General features: G+C 37.6%; 1 protein-coding gene across 1 annotated transcript in view; it reads right to left on the bottom strand.

The window, feature by feature from the left end:
- Positions 1-19,921, bottom strand: part of GALNTL6 (polypeptide N-acetylgalactosaminyltransferase like 6) — a 1,261,228-nt gene that overhangs the window by 93,083 nt on the left and 1,148,224 nt on the right. The window contains exon 9 of the mRNA XM_007523011.3: positions 1,407-1,514. Within this exon, the coding sequence (XP_007523073.1) occupies positions 1,407-1,514 (108 nt within the window). The remainder of the gene's footprint in view (positions 1-1,406; positions 1,515-19,921) is intronic.

The following is a 19,921-nucleotide window of genomic DNA, read 5'->3' as shown; positions in this document are numbered from 1 at the left end:
ATTAATTCTAACTGCTGTATAAGAAATTATGGGTGTGCCTAAAGAAAAAGGAAATGTTGACAGTCTCAGGGGATAGGGACTAATATTCTAATGAATATCAACGAGCTTGTCCTTAAAAAATAACTTATGTGATTTTATTGAGCATTATATGAAACACTCAAATAGTTACTTACTACTGTCTTACTGGTCAAAGAACCAAAATCACTAATTCAGGATATGATTCCTAGAGGAATAAAGGGTTGTTATAAAATATTGTTTTTTCTAGATTTGGCATCTGAATAGTAGTAGCAGGTAGATATTATAGAAAATAAAATATATCAGCTCAGCTATAAAGAAAGGAGTATGGAAATGGAGATAGTCTCATGGTTGATTCTAGAATATACTGTGACCATGTTATCACAAACATTTGTGGTACATTCCATAAATGCAAATGATAATTCTTTTTTTTTCTCCAGGGTTATTGCTGGGCTCGGTGTCTGCACCATGAACCCACTGCTCCTGGAGGCCATTTTCCCCCTTTTTGTTGCCCTTGTTGTTGTAGCCTCATTGTGGTTATTATTATTGCCATTGTTGATGTTGTTCGTTGTTGGATAGGACAGAGAGAAATGGAGAGAGGAGGGGAAGACAGAGAGGGGGAGAGAAAGACAGACACCTGCAGACCTGCTTCACCACCTGTGAAGAGACTCCCCTGCAGGTGGGGAGCCGGGGGCTCGAACTGGGATCCTTACGCAGGGCTTTGCGCCACATGCCCTTAACCTGCTGCGCCACCGCCCGACCCTGCAAATGATAATTCTAACACTTAGTCCATGAGAATGTTTTCTTCAAAACAAGATCTGAAAAAAAAATCTTGTTCTTCATCAATTTTGGCATTTTGAGAAAAGGAGACACCTTGGGAAAAACTGCCTCTAATTACAAATGAGAAGAAAGCAGATATTCATCTTCCCCAACCTCCAGTTTGACCCTTTCTCTATCTCATCTGTGTGTCCTCCTCACTTTGTGTGTGTGTGTGTGTGTAATCCTAGAGACTGATTTACAAGACTCTGCTCTTTATATTTCATGTGAACATGAAAAGTCATCTAGTTAAGCTTCCACTTCCTCATTTACAAAATAAAGGCAGCATACCAATTTCAAGTTGGTGAAGATCAAATCTGATCTACATGTAAGTGCTTTTAAATAAGAGCAAAGATTAAAATAGTTAATACTTGCTTCTGTAATGGAGATAAAGCTCTGGAGAACAGACACTAGACACTAAAAACTGCCAAAAAGAATGGTAGGAGATGAGTTTTAATTTTGGTCAGGTGTTTCTTCTAGGATGGACCTTAAATTATGCCATGTGTGAGGTTGCTTATTCTGCCTACAGAAAATCACAGAAAGTCCAGCTTTTAAACTGATCTATAGTTACTCACTCTTGCCAGGCTGGTCCCCGATGGAACTTTATAAGGGACATACTTCCTGTAGATATGACCCACTCTAGAACATGGAACGTCAAACATTTCTCCACCACACATCCAAACCTAGAAAAGGGAAATATGAAAGTTTAATAAGACAGTATATTTCATAAAGAAATTATTATCAGGAACACAAAACATCTCTGAATCTCATAAAGACTCTAAATTAACAATTTATATTTATTACAAATATTAACCAAGAAATAAAACCACATTCAAAAAAGCAAAAGTTCAGTGCAGGGAAGATAGCATTATGGTTATGTAAACAGATTCTCATGTTTGAGGTTTCAAGACCCAAGGTTCAATCTACCACACTACCAATATCCAGAGCTAAGCAGTGCTCTAGTAAAAAACCAAACAAATGGGACTGGAAGATGGCATGCCAGGTTAAATACATATAGCACTAGTCTCAAGTGCCCATGTAATAATCAGGGCTCAAGCCTCTGGCTCCCCACCTGCAGGGGGGACACTTCACAAGCAGTGAAGCAGGTCTACAATAGTCACTCTTTCTCTTTCCCTCTGTATCTCCTCCTCTCTCAATTTCTGTTTGTACTATCTAATTAAAAAAAAAAAGGAAAAAATGGCTGCCAGGAGCAGTGGATTCATAGTGTAGACACAGAACCCCAGCAACAATCCCGGAGGCACAACAAAGAAACAAAGCAACAACAATAACAACAAAACCTACTAATGTTATGAAAGCATTACATCAAAATACTAGTTTGATAATAGCTACTTTTCCATGGACAGCCTATTGTCATATTTTTCATGCTAATGAAATTTTATCATAAATTTTATATTGAACTGAAATTAAAAGATTAGACTTCATATATATATATATATATGTACATACATATGTACATACATATGCTTAAAATGTTGTGAAATAATTTGAGGAAATAACATTGGAACTTAAATTTTAAATATAGGGATTTCTAAGTTAATTTCTGAATTAAGGAACCCAGATATAGATATTTTTCAGTTACATTTAGATTCTGAAGTTTTAGTAGCATGTACCTGGAAAGAATCATAGTTACACTTTGAAACTACTAGATTTTTTCCTTACGTACAGAAAATAAACTAGTGACACAAATTTAGGAAATATCAACTCAAGATATATGGCCATATTTTGTGATTATATATAGTAACACACATCAGTTGGTCATGTTGTACCATAACTAACCACTCAGGCAGACAACTACTTAATCACGGTTCTATAGAATGGACCACTTTACTATAAATGGAATAATTATCAAAACACAATTTCAGGCTTCATATATATTATATTTTCAGTTATTTTCTTTGCTAGAAGAAAATTAAAGAATTGGATGTTGTAATGGTTAGTTGTATGTATCAACTTGACTGTAACACAATACCTATGTTGTATCCCTAGAAGGATACAGTTCCTTTTTGCATGAGGTTTACATTATGGTTGGTGGATTTGAAGTCAAGCAGACTACCCTTCATAATGTGAGTTGGCCTGATCCAATCAGTTAATCAGTTGAAAACTTAAACAGAACAAAATCTCGCCTCAGCAATCAAGAATGATTCTTCCAGTAAGACTGCCTTTGAATCAGAATTGCAGCTTTTCAAGTGGAAGCAAGATTATTATTAAAATAATATTCAGTTTTTTTAAAAGAGTTCAGGACTACTCGTGGTATTACTTTCAAACTGAGGAGATGATGTTTTGGATCAAGCCATCAGAAGTAAGGGAAGTGGATATTCAAAATGACATTACCAACATCTAATCTTGATGCTGGTGCTACATAAGATACTAGGTATATAAGAGGCTGGTGCTATATGAGATTAAACATAAGAAAAAGCAACTCAGAGATAGCTCACTTGGCTGAGTACGTACTTTACCATGCACAAGGGCTAGTGTTCAAGCCCTATGCACCACATGGGAACATCCTACATGTTACTAGGGAAGCTCCATGAATGAAGGAGCAGTGCTATGGTATCTCTCCTTATGTTTCTGTCTTGCTTATTCCTTATCTAGAAAAAAAAAATGAATAGTCTACAATGATCAGTGAATTCATATAGGTATAGAATGCCAGCACATAGCAAAACTAAAACTCATAAGAAAAATCTAACAAAAAAGTTATAAAGAAGGATGGGAGGAAAGAGACTAAGTGGTACAAAACACACATTACCAGCATAATGTAGCAGATGATACTATGGAGACAAGCATATTACTTTAGACAGACATTAGAAATATGATATGATGTTTTATGGTAATTCTAATGACAAGAATTTGTATTTATCAATGTGTGTTATACCCCTTATTCATTAAGTGCCCAACACAGACTATTTTACATATTTAAGGGGGAAAAGGCAGTTTAGGGAGTCTTATTAATTACCTAAAAGCAATAATACTGATTGTCTCCAGAATGAATATCTAAATCTCCAGTGCCTACATCTTAAATCAATAGTTTTATTTACTTTTATTTATTTAGGATGGAGACAGAGAGAAACCAAGAGGAAAGGGGGAGGTAGAAAGATAAATAGGATACATAGATAGATAAATAAATAGGTAGACTGATGGATAGAAAGATAGATAGATGGGGACACTTCAACACTGCTTCACAGTTTATGAATCTTCCCTTCTACAGCAGAGACTGAGGGCTTGAATCTGGGCCCTTGCACACTGTAATGTGTGCACTTGGCCAGTTGTTGGTCAAGTCAATATTCTATTTACTGAGTTAGCAAGCTTTGTCTGTAAAGGGTCTGGGAGCAAATGTATCAAGCTTTGTTAATCATGTAGCTTTTCCTGAAGCCAGGCAGTTCTGTTAAGAAAAAATTATGCTGTATTTCAGTGAAATTTCATTCATGAGCACATGAAGTGGGATATGTTTTATTTACCCTTGTCCTATTAGATACACGGTCCCTTCAAACACTGATTTTCAGATGCTGACTCTATGATAATGTGAATGGGAGATTATATTTTCCAAGATTGGACACAAAAGTACCTATTAATGCTTCTCTACATTGTGACTGAGGTGCCCTTTCAATAAGATGTGGATCCATGTCTGCTCCCCTTGAATTTAATTTGGGAGGGCTTGTGAATTTTTACACCAGTAGAGTAGAGTAGAAGAGACTTAAATGAGGTCATGAAAAGTAATAAAGATTCTGCCTGTCAGAACATCAGATTTTCTATCAGGAACAATACAATAGACCCCTTTGTGGGCCCCCACAGGGCTTGCCCTGAACATGGATCAATCACAGTAGAGAATGTTTCATCCTCCTAAAGGAGGCTGGGCAACATACTCTATTTTCCACCTGAGGAAGATGGGTTCTGAAATTGGGGCAGCCTGGAATGTTTCTACTCATGACCACTGAATGCGAGCTCAGATCTACAGGGATGCAGAGGTCACATAGGCTCCTAAGCTGAATATGGGCCCCAGATCAGATCAAATTGATGGGATTTACAGTCAATAATACTTATATACCTTTCCCATATTTGGGAGCTACTCTCTTCCGTGATCCAGCTTTCTGGTCTTTTTTCCAGCCATGACATCATTTCCCCAGACAATAACTTGGATCCATCTGCATATAAGATGTCAGGCTCAGTAAACAAAACAAAACAAAACAAAACAAAAACAAAAACACTAGTATAGTCATGGGTTCTTTGTAATAAAATAGGCCTACTAACTATCTGCAAAACGGAGACCCCCAAATCTTCATCTGCATTAATCCAGCCTTTAGGTTCATGATTAGTCAACAATTTGTTTGACTTTATATATTAGCTCTTCTTTCAGTCACCAGATTCCAGATGCTACTGTGATGCCAACCAGACTTCTCTGGGCAGACGACCACACCAATGTGTCCTGGAGCCTTGCTTCCCTAGAGCCCACTAGGGAAAGAGAGAGGCAGGCTGGGAGTATGGATAGAACTGTCAATGCCCATGTTCAGCAGGGAAGAAATTACAGAAGCCAGACCTTCCACCTTCTGCACCCCATAACGACCCTATGTCCATACTCCCAGAGGGATAAAGAATAGGAAAGCTATCAAAGGAGGGAAATGGGATACAGAGTTCTGGTGGTGGGAATTGTGTGGAGTTGTACCCCTCTTATCCTATGGTTCTTGTCAGTGTTTCTTTTTACAAACTATATATATATATATGTATATATATACATATACATATGTATATATACATATGTATATACATATATATCACATCAGCTCTTGTAGTGCTGAGCCTCCATGTAAGAAAACTGATTCCTCAAACTTACCCTATTATAAGGAAGTCCGGATGGTTAGAAAAACCACCTGTTCTGCTCTGATCAGCAATCTGAACTGTCCTAATGACAGCCAGTTTCAACAGCAAGACAGGTAAATGAAGTGTCCTCTAAATGATTTTTCCCCTAGCTATTGAATCACCCTGGCTGAAACCCTGTGTGTCAAAAAGCAGACATCAATTTTCCCTTCATGCCTGTCCTGCATCTGAATCTATAAGTTTGGCAAAATGATTTTTTTATGCTGCTAGCTTTTCTAGTGTATTATTATGCAGTAACTGGAATGACATATTTGGTGGTTGATGATAAAGGTGAACTGCTACCAGAGACCAACCAAAATATATGACTCCCACACAGCTATCTGATTAAGCTGAGGGTGATACAGTCTACAACTCACCAATTTCCATGCTCACTTCTATCTGGGCACACTGCCAGGGTATATTTTCCAGCTCCTTTGTACAGTCATGCATAGCTTAATGAAGGAGATGAGCTCTGAGAAATGCATCATTAGATAGTTTTATCACTGTGCAAATGTCAGAGCATAATTACATAATCCTAGATGGTATGGCCTACTGAACACCTACACAGTATGATATAGCCTACTGTAACCACTGTCTTATATGTGGTCTGTCACAGACCCCAAAATTACTATGTGATGCATGAATCTACTTAAGTGGGATCATATGACTATATATTTTTGCCAGTGGAATGTAAATGGAAGTTATGTACATCATCTCTGGGCCAAAACACATAGGAGTGACCTTCCTTTCCTATCTCCTTCATGATTTCTTTTTACCCTCAGAGCCTGACGAATCACAAAAGATCTAGAGGGAAATTATGGCATCCCAGAAAATGGTGACATCACTAAATGAATGAGACCTTGATCTCTAAAAAACTGAGCAGAAGAGCAGAAAAATAGCTCATGTGAATAGTTTATCTGTTCTACCATGTATACAATCTAGGGTTGAACCTGTCCTCACTGTATTAAAGTAAGTGTCAGTGCGGTGGTGTATCTATGGTGGAGGATGGGGCCCACTGTCCTGGAAAGTCCAGGCCGTTGCTTCCATGAGGTCCAAGCGAGTTGACTCCCAACTCTCTCTTGGGGTGGAAATAAGGGACAGTTCCCCTGACCTCCTGATGGATGGCTTCTTCAGGATAGGGGCTACCTTTCTGCACATACCCCTCCACTCCCCTTAAAACAAAGGCCATGAATTACTGTACATTGTGTTTGGCCTAACTTGAAAGCCACCACATACGTTCTTGCTCAACTGCCCCCTCTCCTCCCCTTCCCCTGAGGTGCCTGTAATTAACCCCTGGGGAACTATGCATTGTGAAGCTTGTGATCAAACCTTGTATGGTTATTCCTCACTTGTGATCAAATAGTTTGTAGGTCAAAATGCTGCTATGCATTGTGTTGCTCTGTGTTTGGGTTAATGATTACCTTGACCTTCTACCTGGGTAATGAGTATATGTATTTGCTTCTCTTTCAATAAACGAGTTGCCCCACTGAGGCTCATCCAGAACTGACTGCCTTGTCTCTCTGAGCACTTTGCTCTTGTCATGCAGAGCTCACCCAGGACCCTGAAGGGGCCACTTTGACCTCTGTCTCCCAAAAGGCCGGGGGAGGCGTGCAGGACCCAGAGCGGCCAGTCCCACATATCTCCTTTTCCCAACCCCACCCCCCAATCAGAGAATGCCAGTCCTGCATAGTGAAGTCCCAGTGATGATAAAAGCAAATAAACAAACAAAAACTGGGTGGAGCAGGGCATACTCCGCCCTACTCCCCATTCACTAACCTGGACCAAATTATGACAAGAGCAATGGAGAAGCTTTATTAATGTTAAGGTGCCAAAGTTTTGGAAAACTTGCGGTAGTTCTCTCTGCTAATCTTTCATTTCCCCAATTTCTTCTGACATTTTAACCAAATACAATGAAGTTAGTTCCTGGAGCCACTACTTCCTTTTATTATTCATGACTTATAAAAACTATAATTTGAAAGTAATTAGATAATTGGTAAGGTATAAAGGGCTTTGCAATGGGAGGACTGAAAATGTTAGGTAGTTTTAGATCTGATCTAACCTAGTTGCTATTAGTCAAAAGTAAGCAAGTGTTAAGGTAAAGAAGTTTTCTTATCCTCTGCAGATGGAAGAGAGTGATTTGTTGGCTTAGGCATTTAATTTTCATTAAAGAGCTGACCACATTACGCTCATTAGTTGGGGAAAGGTAGCCAATCTTTCATGATGGACAGGGATGGTAACAATTGATGACAAGATATGGGGACAAGGCCTGGAGCAATGCCTTGCATTCTTTGACCTTAATATTCTTGACTCCATGTTTGAGAATCTAATGCTTTAGCCACTGTACTACCTTTTGGGCCACTGTTTCTGTTTATATGCCATGGATATCATCATATTCTTCTTTTTATTTTTCAGTAAAAGCATCCATATCCCGACACAGTGGAAAGATATGTTTAAGTAACAGTGTAGTAACATGGTATCTTAGGAAAGTGCAGCTATTGTGGCATTTATCAAATACTCTGTTCTGAAAGATGTGTTTATATCTTTTAAAAGACTTTTTGTGGTAGTATAATTTGATGCCATTGTGAAAAAAATGACACTGTCACATCTAAATTTCTAAGTCTTGGAGAAATGTTACAGATTTACAAATAATGTGCCTTCTTTTGACAATATAAAAATTTTAAAGCAATGTTATTTTACCCATGAATGAACACAGAACATTTTTTCATAATGTGGTTCAAATTGACTGAATAATTGAATGCTTGCTTTATTTTTTAATCACTTTTCAGTATCAACCACAAACTGGAATTTAGACGCAGACAATGTTAAATTGAATGAAATCATACAATTATGCTCGTAGCACAAAATGTGAAATTAGTTTCAGCAAGAAATTGATTGTCAGGAGGATAATAAAGGCATAAGATGGAACATGATTTACTGTATGGAAATAGTAATCTAAATTGTAAAAAAAAAAAAAAAAAGAAAAAGAAAAACACACAGATACATTCAGGTCCCAAACTTATCATTGATTCAATCTTATCTCCTACTTCTTCCCTCTCTCTCCCTCTGCTCAAGCTATAGTTCTGTTAGTCCAGCATTCCAGATTAGTGTATTTGTTCTCAGTGTTAATTCCCTTTGTCTGTAATTTTCTTCCAGCATTCCACATGGTTAGCTCCTTCACTTCCTTCTAGTCTTATCTCCAGATCCTCTTGCCTCAGATATCTTCTCATCCTGAACTCTCAGTCCTTCTCATTCTAGTCTATTTTCACAGTATTTATATTTACTCCATCGACAACTGATTTACTTCTTATGTTTGTTACTTGTCTGTATCCCTCTTCAAAACAGGTAAAAGGATCATTGTGTCTTAACATATTTTTTCCCCTTTCTTTTAGATTCTGGAGAGATAGCTAAGAAGTAATGCACTAGATTTTTTAAACAATTTTTTATTTAAGAAAGGAGACATTAACAAAACCATAGGATAGGAGGGGTACAACTCCACACAATTCCCACCACCCAATCTCCATATCCCATCCCCTCCCCAATAGCTTTCCCATTCTCTATCACTCTGGCTGTATGGACCTAGGGTCATTGTGGGTTGCAGAAGGTGGAAGGTCTGGCTTCTGTAATTGCTTCCCCACTGAACATGGACATTGACTGGTCGGTCCATACTCCCAGTCTGCCTCTCTCTTTCCCTAGTAGGATGTACTAGATTTTTATACCTAATATACCAAAGGTTCCAGGTTTAACCCCCATTACTATAATAGGCCTGAACTGAACTGCACTCTGCTACTCTCTCTCCCTCTCTCTGTTTTTCCTTTTCTTATGGTAAGAAATCATCTTTTGAAAATTTAGATTTGTTAATGAGAGGGAGAAAGAGAGAGAGGGAAGAGAGAAGGAGAGAAAGAGAGAGAGAGAGAGAGAGAGAGAGAGAGAGAGAGAGAGAGAGAGAGAATGAGTGAGCCAGAACATCATTCTGCCAGATGTTGGTCTGGGGATCTAACTTGGGGCCTTGCATTTGCCAGTCTGATGCTCTACATAAAATCCCCCAAGTGCAGAATCTTTCATTGAACAATATATGCTTAACACCTAGGAATCCTGATAATGTGACAATTCCAAGCACATGGTTAACATTCTATCAATATTTGTCAAGTTAATGCCAATTGATTACTGGTTTATTGATATAAAGTAAGATTAACTCTAGGCAATTGAGCCATTTTAATGATGACCACTTAACTGCTCTTACAGAGAAAATTTGCAACCTCTAGAATGTCCAACCACAAATTTCAAGTACTTACTTAATTTTTAAGTAAGTAATTTCACAAATTTCATTTATGGCTGACTTATTGGCAAAATGAAGAAATGGCTGCTGTTAAAAATACATCACATTATACGTAAATAAATAATTACATTTCTGGGACTGGAAAATAACTAATTGTATGATATCATTTAGACATAAAGGCTGTTTGAAAAACTTACCAAGCCTAGACAATAAACCACATTGTCATTCACCTATAGGTTAAAATAATTGTTTATCTAAAATGCTTTAGTCTTGTGGCATTGAAAAGTCATATATTTTATTAACTACTTTGCTGGCTAGATGTAATAAAAACTTTTGGTCTGAATTAATCTAAAATATGGGTAAAAGTCAGAAGGTAACACCTCCCACCCTACTCCCACCCATCACTGCTTCATTTTATTCTTGGAAATCTTGCTTTTAAGATGATTCTTTGAGATCAGGTGAAAAAAAAATTAATTCTTACTTTTGCTGACTTTCTTTCCTGTCTGTTAATTGAAATATAATAAAGACACCAATTGGAAAATGCATCTTGGGCCTTTAATGAGGATCTGTTGATTATAAGTCTAAGTGAGAGAACTCTCATTTCTTGCACCATATGCTTAGATTTTTATCAAAATAAATGCTCTATTGGTATGTAAAGAAAGTATCCCAACTAGTTTGCATTTAATGAGCTTCAGGAGGCCTGGGTAACAGCAGCAAGGCTGGGAGTGTCTTGTTCACAGAGGGCAATTTTAAAGATGTATAGTTGTAGAAACACTAAAAAGTCTTAAACAGTGGCTAGAGGGTGGGGGTAGATAGCATAATGGTTATGCAAAGAGACTCTCATGCCTGAGTCTCTGAAGTTCCAGTTCAATCCCCTGCCCCACAATAAGCCAGAGCCGTGCAGTGTTCTGGTGTTTCTCTCTGTGTCTTTCTCTCTCTGAATCTCTCTCAAAAATAAAATAAATAAAATATTTAAAAAAAAAAAGTGGTTAGAGTATGTACTAGGGCATGAAAACAGTTATATCAATTATTGTTTTACTAAAAAATTGGATTCTTGGAGAGGAAAGAATAGATTTGAACATATTGAATACTTCTCTAGGTAAAACACTATGACTAAAGACGTAACCCCTCATTTCCTTTAAATCATTATTCTGCACTTTAGCTGGTACAGTAGAAGCAGTTTTTTAAACCAGTAATTAATATATCTCCAGATTTTGAGCCAACTGCTTAAATTTTGTAGATTCACCATCTGCTAAAAATAAATGAGAGTTCTTTGATTGCTTTAAAAAAAGTGGCTTTCTATGTGAACAGAGAAATATTCAAACAGGTTATAAAGAAAACAGTTCTTGGGAGTCGGGTTGTAGCGCAGCGGGTTAAGCACAGATGGTGCAAAGCACAAGGACTGGCATAAAGATCCCGGTTCGAACCCTGGCTCCCCACCTGCAGGGGAGTCGCTTCACAGGCGGTGAAGCAGGTCTGCAGGTGTCTCTCTTTCTCTCCCCCTCTCTGTCTTCCCCTCCTCTCTCCATTTCTCTCTGTCCTATCCAACAACGACAACAACAACAATAACTAAAACAACAAGGGCAACAAAAGGGAATAAATAAAAAAATAAAATAAATAAAAAAAACAGTTCTTTGAATATATAAAAAAAATGACTTTCTGTATGGAACCATTTTGTTTTTAAAGAGAAATATTCATACATAAGCTTCTCCTTACCCCCTCCTTAGCCTACCAGTCATAGGACCCTCTTAATGACACAGGTGGGAACATGACTGAAGATCAGGCAATATCGAAGTCTTTTCTTGTGATTATGTCACGTAGCAACTCCCTCTTTAGTCGTGAAGTACACAATGGAAGTTTAAGAACTTTTATGGACCATGTCTGTGGAGGAAAGAGACTTTCTGGAAAGCAATGAAATACACACACCCATACCTACACCCTGAGGAGATATTCAGAAGAGAGAGATTCTCTGAAGCATTGGAGGCTTTGCTTCAAGGATTTGGGTTCAAGCCTCCAGCCCCCACTTGCAGGGGGAGAGCTTCATGAGCTGTGAAGCAGTGCTGCAGTTGTCTCCCTTTCTCTCTCCCTCTTAATTTCTGTCTGTCCTATCAAATAAAAAGAAAGGAAAAATAAAAACATGAAAAATGCCACAAGGAGCTGTGGATTCGTTGTATAGGTACTCAGCCCCAGCAATAACCTAGTGGCTGTGATATTGTGAAAACATGATAAGAGCATAGGGGAACTCCCATCATAAAGATGGATGTCTGGAAAGATACCCCACCTGTCAGTCTCTCCCTTTCAGGGGTCGAGCATGGAAGGGAAAAGCTTTCCTGACTCAGTTTCCCCTTGTCAATCTCCCAAGCATCACAAGAACCTACACCTCCTAACACTTAACTCATTTCCTTGTTATAAACCAAATGGTTTGCCTGCTCAAAAGTTCACCTGCTCTGATCACGCATACTCCACATATCACCATTCTGTCTTGACCAAAAGGCTCTCTTTCCTATTTCCTTAAACCCCTCCTCCACTTTAATCTAACTCCTCTATCTTATCTCTCTTCCTTCAAGGCTCCTCTCTGTCTGCTTCTCCCTTGCTGGGATAATTAACATGTCCTTCTAAACACCTTCAGCTAATTGACTCTCTTATCCAATCGCCACTAATAATTCTGGAACTCTCCCCTACCACTATCAATTCTTCTCATTCCTTGGAACCTTCACCATGGGAGTTCTGACCTTCCAAAAGCCCACCCTTATCGACACATGTGAAAAATGTCCTTTGTTCCCTTCTGCTATTTAAACCCTGCCTTCTGTACAATAAATGGATCGTTTGCAACCAAATTGTCTCCTGGTCTCTTCCTGTTGTTAGCCACTAGAGTTAACATGAGACGCCAGTATGGCTTATCTCTGCTGAGAGGCCCACCATGCAAGTACCAGCAAGCTGCAACACAACACAACACAACACAGCAAAAACAGAAAGCAAAACAAAACCTTTTGAATAGTGAGAGTTTGGTGGTGGTGGCTAGGAGTGTTAAGGTGATACTTGGAAGCATGGTGATCACGTAAGAGTCACTCATTTCAGATGAGCACTATTGTAACCAAACACTTTTTGGTTATTATAACAAAACATTTTTTGTTTCACTTTTGGTAAAACAAAGGTTATCTAAGCTTCAGATAATAGATAATGTATTTTTTTACTCTCTATATATGTATATATTCTCTCTCTTTCTCTCTCTCTCTCTCTCTCTCTCTCTCTATATATATATATATATATATATATATATATGTATGTATTGATTTTTTTTATAACAATGTAATTTTTTTGTTTGTTACCAGAACACTGCTCAGCCCTGGCTTATGGTGGTGCTGGAGACTGAACCTGGGACCTTTTATATCCCATGCATGGAAATTGTTTCCCCAGCCCACTCTTTATTATTTTACTAGATTTTTTTTTTATTACTAGTGCTTTAACTATGGTTTACAAAATTATGAGATTTCAGAGTACCATGCCCATATATGTGTATGTAAGTCACTGCACCAAAGTCCTGTGGCCTTTCAATAACCACATTACTTTCCCTATAGTTATCAACTATCTAAGAGATAATTTGGTTACTATTTCTTTTAAAACTTTGTGTTAGATATTTATATTCACATATGAGTAAAATCATTCACTAGTTATCTTTTACTTCTTTACTTATTACACTTAGCATAATCTCTATAGTTCAATACATTTTTGTCCTAAATGACACAGTCTCATATTTTCTTTATAATTATTTCTTCTAAAACCTGTTCAACCTGAAGAAAAGTCACCATTAAAAATTGTGAGCATTCTTAAACATTCATAATGATCTTTGCATATTATTTTGTCTTGAGAAGAAGTTGATATATTTCATAACATTTAACAGTGGAAAGAGGTTGCATAGGACAGGTTACTATGCTTTTCTAAGTCTCATGTTTATCTTTTGTAAAGTAGCAGTGACATGATTGCTTCTTAATGTGAAAGTGTGAAAGGTTGAAAGAACCAAGAACTCTTAAAGTGGTATATATAACGGGTACTCAGGAATAGTGGTCATATGATATAATCTAAATAGTGGACAATTTTTGTTTTTCTGGATTGTTGGGGGCTACTTATTGTAGCTGGTATGCTTATGTATCCACACATTCACCTCTCTAAGAGGGGTCAGAACATATGACATGCAAATTTGTGGATGTCTATATGGAGCTAGAATGGAGGAGGGGGTTATGAGGTCAATTTATATAGACATTGCATTGAAGGTTGCTGAACTTTGGGAATGAGTAGTGGAGTACCTTTTTAACAACAACCCAAGTTAAAGCCTCTGGTCCCCACCTGCTGGGGGGAAATTCATAAGTGGTGAAGCAGTGATGCAGGTGTCTCTCTCTCTTTTACTGTCTCCCTTCCCCTCTCAATTTCAGTGTCTATGAGAAGTAAATAAAAAAAAAAAGGTTGTGAAACTTGATGTAGGATATAAAAATCTTTACACATGGAAAGTCAATGTGCTTATTTGCCCCAAAGCTCTATTTGCTATTGGGATTTTGGTGAAGGATTTGAGAACTGTATGGAATGGTTTTTTTGTAAGTCCCTGTATACAAATTTCTTGAACTGGGGGTTGACTAGCTAACTTGTATTTTATTATTTTTTTTTGGATTTGGAAACTGGAAGCATTAGCAAGACTAGATTAGATTTTATCATTTATGTTAGGGAAAATGGCAACCAGAAAAAAAGTTTTTTTAATTTCAGTATTAGGAAAAGATTTCAATGCGAAGTCAAATTGACATTACTACAGGTACTAAATGTTATGCAAATTGTTATACCTTGTTCTCTTTACAACTATCTATAAAAGTGAAAATAAAATTAAACAGGGAATTAGGAAAATTCCATCAGACATAAAGAAACAACTGGGAGGAATTCAGATTTGCCATTATGCTTGTATCTAATGGATATAAAAATTTAACTTGAAAATGCTCTGTTACACCTGAGGTACCTTTTGTTGGGCAATTGAAATGAATCTCAGACTGCATTGTGAGACATTTAGCAACTGCTTCTGTTTATCTGTGAGTTTCTGAATGAGTTTAGCGTCATTTTAATATTTTCTTTGGAAGATCAATTCTGGGCATGTTGAATTAAAATGGTTATTTTTATGTCACCTAGACTAAATATTGTAGAAAAGAAAACCCATAGGAACAACTCCAGATATTTTCTTGTGTATCTGAAAGTATATGGTATGCCATAAAAAAGCTACTGTCATTTTAAAACAGAAAATGCAACTACACTGTGGTACTTTAAAGACTCAAATGTGAGAGGTCTCTAATATGGCTGTCTCATAAAAGCAATGAGAAGGTATATAAAATATTTTAGAATCATTACTGGCATAAAAAGGATTTCTAATGAGCACATTTTATAACACAGAATTTATTTCTAACGAAACCATTTGTATAAAGTATCATCATGATAGTTGATCTAGAGATAGCTTAAGGGAGGAAGAGTATACTTCTAAATAAGATTGAGCCATACTGTTCCAGGGAGGCAAATAAACAATCACAGGAGTATGAATTAAGCAACCTAGGAGGTTGCTTCAGGCAACCATAAAGAAAGTGCTTTCTTGACTTCCTATTGTTTTGAGATTAGAAACTTTTTTCTCTGGTTGCCATTTTTTCCCTAACAAGAGCAATGACATATAATCTAGTTGTGTTCATGCTTTCAGTGTAGAAATTCCGAAGATTCAAATCAGCCAGTTCCCCTAGAACCAGCCCCCCACACCCACCCCCAACACAATGTATAAAAGAGGCTTGTCTTGGGAACCAGAGTATAAAAATTAGAAAGTAGAAAGGGAGGCAGAGGGACAGTGAGTAGTCCTGTTTTGGGAGGATGTTGGGAGTGGGGAGGGTGGGGGGTAGGCACTGGGGAACAGTTTCCTTTCTGTTACATCATTTTGCAGTCCTTACAAATCTGGGGGTCATGGCACACATGGAACAATAACTGCACATAGGACTGCAATGGCTTTAGATGAAAGGCTCTCAGGTGGGAGAAGCAAAAGAATAAAGGAAATGAGGGTCCTGACCCATGGAATGGAGGCAGTGAACGTGAACACTCATCACAGCATCATCTGTGCTCTTTCCTCAAGGGGTTCCAAGTAGACCAAACTCCTTGCTGTAGTTTCAAAGTTTTCCACCTAATATATGTACCTGCGATTCATTTCTAGTATTTGTATTTTAAAAATTCTGAGCTCCATATTAATCAATATTAACACAGATTTTGTAGATTTGAATGCTTTATAGAGAGGTCTTTGCTCCATCACCCAATCAAACTCCTTTTCTTTAAGAGGGTTATAAAGTCGGGAACCTCTAACAGTCAAGGGATATAATATATTAGTATCCAGTCAGTTATAGATTTTTATATGGTAGAAATGGAGTTGGGGCCCTCAATAAATACTATAACCTAATCCCTCATCTTTTATCATTGTGTGTAGATGCAAATATATATTTTAAAACATATCAGGACAGTCAAATATAGCTATCTACAATACCTGTTTGTAAAAATAGTCTATTTATGTACTTTCAAAATTTATATAGATAAGCTATTATGTTTGGGTCAACAATACAGTTCTCCTGAATAGTATGCTTGCTATGTCATCCATGTGACCCAGATTTGAGCCTAGGCCCCACTACACTACAGGAAGCTTCAGTGCTGTGGTATCTTTGCCATATTTATTTATTTATTTATTATGTTTCTGTCTCTTGTCTGAAAAAGTTGACCTAAAGCAGTAAAGTTCTAGTAGTAAAAAAAAAACCCACAAACTAACAAACAAATCTCACTCATAGGCAGAAGTTGAAAAACAAGATCAGAAGAGAAAACGTGAAGCAGAACCTGGACTAGAGTTGACATATTGCACCAAAGTAAAAGACTCAGGGGTGGGGGGTTGGAGAGTAGAGGTCTTGGAAAAGGATGACAGAGGACCTAGTGGGGGTTGTAATCTTATGTGGAAAACTGAGAAATGTTATGCATGTACAAACTATTGTATTTACTGTCAAATATAAAATATTAATGCTCAATAAAGGAAAAACATGATTATTTATTATTTATCCACTTATATACTTATGATCTCTTTTCTTTGCATTAAACCTTGTAAGACAGGAAGTTGCCATTCCTACTGACTCCTGTCTTCTTGACTTTAGGCAAAAAATAAATAAATAAAGACTTAATAAATATTAATAAAAAATTTTTCCAGTCATGAAATCATCTCCCCAGATAATAACTTGGATCCACCTGCATATCAGAGTTCAGGCTCAGGGGATAAACAAGAAAAGCTAGTATAGCCACAGGAATATAACTAAAATATGCCTACTAGCTATCTACAAAATGGAGACCTCCCCCCAACTCTTCACCTGCACTACTCCAGCTTTTAGGTTCATGATTAGTCAACAACTTGTTTGGATTTATGTGTTAACACTCTTTTCAGCTACCAGGTTCCAGATGCTAGCATGATGCCAACCAGACTTCCCTGGATAGACAACCCCACAAATATGTCCTGGAGCCCTGCTTCTCCAGAACTCCACCCCACCCCACTAGGGAAAGAGAGAGACAGGCTGGGAGTGTGGATCAACCTGTCATTGCCCATGTTCAGTGGGGAAGCAATTACAGAAGCCAGACTTTCCACCTTCTGCATCCCACAATGACCTTGGGTCCATACTCCCAGAGGGCTAAAGAATAGGAAAGCTATCAAGGGAGGGGAGGGGATATGGAGTTCTGGTGGTAGGAATTGTGTGGAGTTGTACCCCTCTTATCCTATGGTCTTGTCAATGTTTCATTTTTATAAATAAATTAAAAAAAGAAAAAAGAAAAAAAATTAGGCAAAAAATTCTTAATAAATATTAATGCAAGATGAATATGTGAATTAATATGTCTATGAATATTATCTGCAAATTAACCTATATATTGTAAATTTATTTTCTAAGTACTTCCAATTAGGATAAATTACATATCTCATATATACCTACATTATTAAATATACATAGCAGAATTGACCTTCCCTCATTTTTATTTTTGCATATACATTCTCTTCTCCCCCTCTCCTTAATCCATAAAAGTAAGTTTGGACATTGTTCCACATTAGTCAAACTAAAAGCTGTTTTAAAGACCATTAAGCAGGGGACCAGACAGTGGTGCACCTGGCTTGTGTATACATGATCTCATATGCAAGGACCCGGTTCAAACCTCCACTTCCCACCTTCAGGGTGGAAGCTTCATGAGCAGTGAAGCAGGTCTGCAGGTATTTATCTCTCTGTCTCTCTCCCTCTCTATCTTCACCTTCTCTTTCAATTTCTCTCCATCCTATCAAATAAAATAGGAAAGAAATAAAAAAAAAAGCTGAAAGAAAGAAGGAAAGAAAGGAAGGAAGAAGGAAAGAAAGAAAGAAAGGAAGAAAAAAGGAAAGGGAGAAAGAAAGAAAGAGCCACTGTGAGCAATGAAGTCATAGTGATAGCACTGAGCCCTAGCAATAATTCTGGTACAAAAAAAAAAAAAAAGGAAAGAGGGAGTCAGGCTGTAGCGCAGCGGGTTAAGCACATGTGGCGCAAAGTGCAAGAACCAGCAGAAGGATGCTGGTTCGAGCCCCTAGCTCCCCACCTGCAGGGAAGTCGCTTCACAGGTGGTGAAGTAGGTCTGCAAGTGTCTCCCCTTCTTTGTCTTCCCCTCCTTTCTCTCCATTTCTCTCTGTCCTATCCAACAACAATGACATCAGTAACAACAACAATAATAACTACAACAATAAAACAAGGGCAACAAAAGGAAATAAAAAAATAAATACAAAATAATAGAAAAACAAAAAAGGAAAGAAAAAAGAAAACAAGAAAAATCAATTGTTAAATAGTATATGAAAACAGTAATTTAACTCCTGATTTGTTTTTCTACTTTTTTATCATTAAAAACAATGAGATGCATATCCTTGTGTGTTGCTTCACATAGCTGAGTTTATTTGTGGTTTTGCAAATGGAAATGAAATTGAGTCAATACACATACAGCTTAAAAAATGGAAAGACATTTCTAAGTGCCCCAGTTGAGGCTATATAACTTTTCAGTATTGTACATGTACCAGCAGCTCATGTACCAGAGTGATGTCTGTTTTTTTCTCTCTTCCTATCTCTTTCTCACAAATAAATAAATAATATCTTTAAAAAAACATTTTATTATCTTTAGTTATTAGATAGAGACAGTCAGAAATGGAGAGTGAAGGCACCATAGGGAGTGAGACAGAGAGACACCTGTAGACCTGCTTTACCATTCATGAAGCCTTCCCCCTGCAAGTGGGGACTAGGGCTTGAACCTGGGTCCTTATGCACTGTAATATGTGCATTCAACCAGGTGCACCACCACCCGACCCCAAACCTTTTTTTCTTTTTTTTTTTTTTAAAGAGAGACTAGAAAGAGATTGGAGAGGAGAAAAATGTGATATCACTGGAAGTTTCTCCAATGATGTTGGGGTGGAACATAAACCTTGTTGACGCAAGTGCGCTATCCAAGTAAGCTTTTTTTTTTTTTTTTTGGCCCTCATACAGAATTTTTAGGGTCATGCGTTAACTAGCTTTTCTCTCTTTTTACTTTATTATTATTATACTTATTTATTAGATAGAGACAGTCAGAAATTGAGAGGGAAGAGGGAACAGAAGGGAAGAGAGAGAAAGACACCTGCAGCACAGCTTCATCACTTGCAAAGCTTCCCCCCTGCAGGTGGGTAGGGGGCTTGAACCCAGGTCCTTATGACATGTGTGCTCCACCAGGTGCACCACCACCACCTGGTCCCACTAGCCTTTCTCTTTTGTGGAGCTGGTATCTTGTGTGTGCATACTTTTTTTGCTCTCAGGCCAACTTTTTCATTCAGATAGACAGAAACAGAGAGAGGAAGGGAGGGAGGGGGAGGGAGAGAGAGAGCGA

Source organism: Erinaceus europaeus, chromosome 2 (assembly GCF_950295315.1).
Source record: "Erinaceus europaeus chromosome 2, mEriEur2.1, whole genome shotgun sequence".
Lineage (NCBI taxonomy): Eukaryota > Metazoa > Chordata > Mammalia > Eulipotyphla > Erinaceidae > Erinaceus > Erinaceus europaeus.
This window is presented reverse-complemented; position numbering and strand designations above follow the sequence as displayed.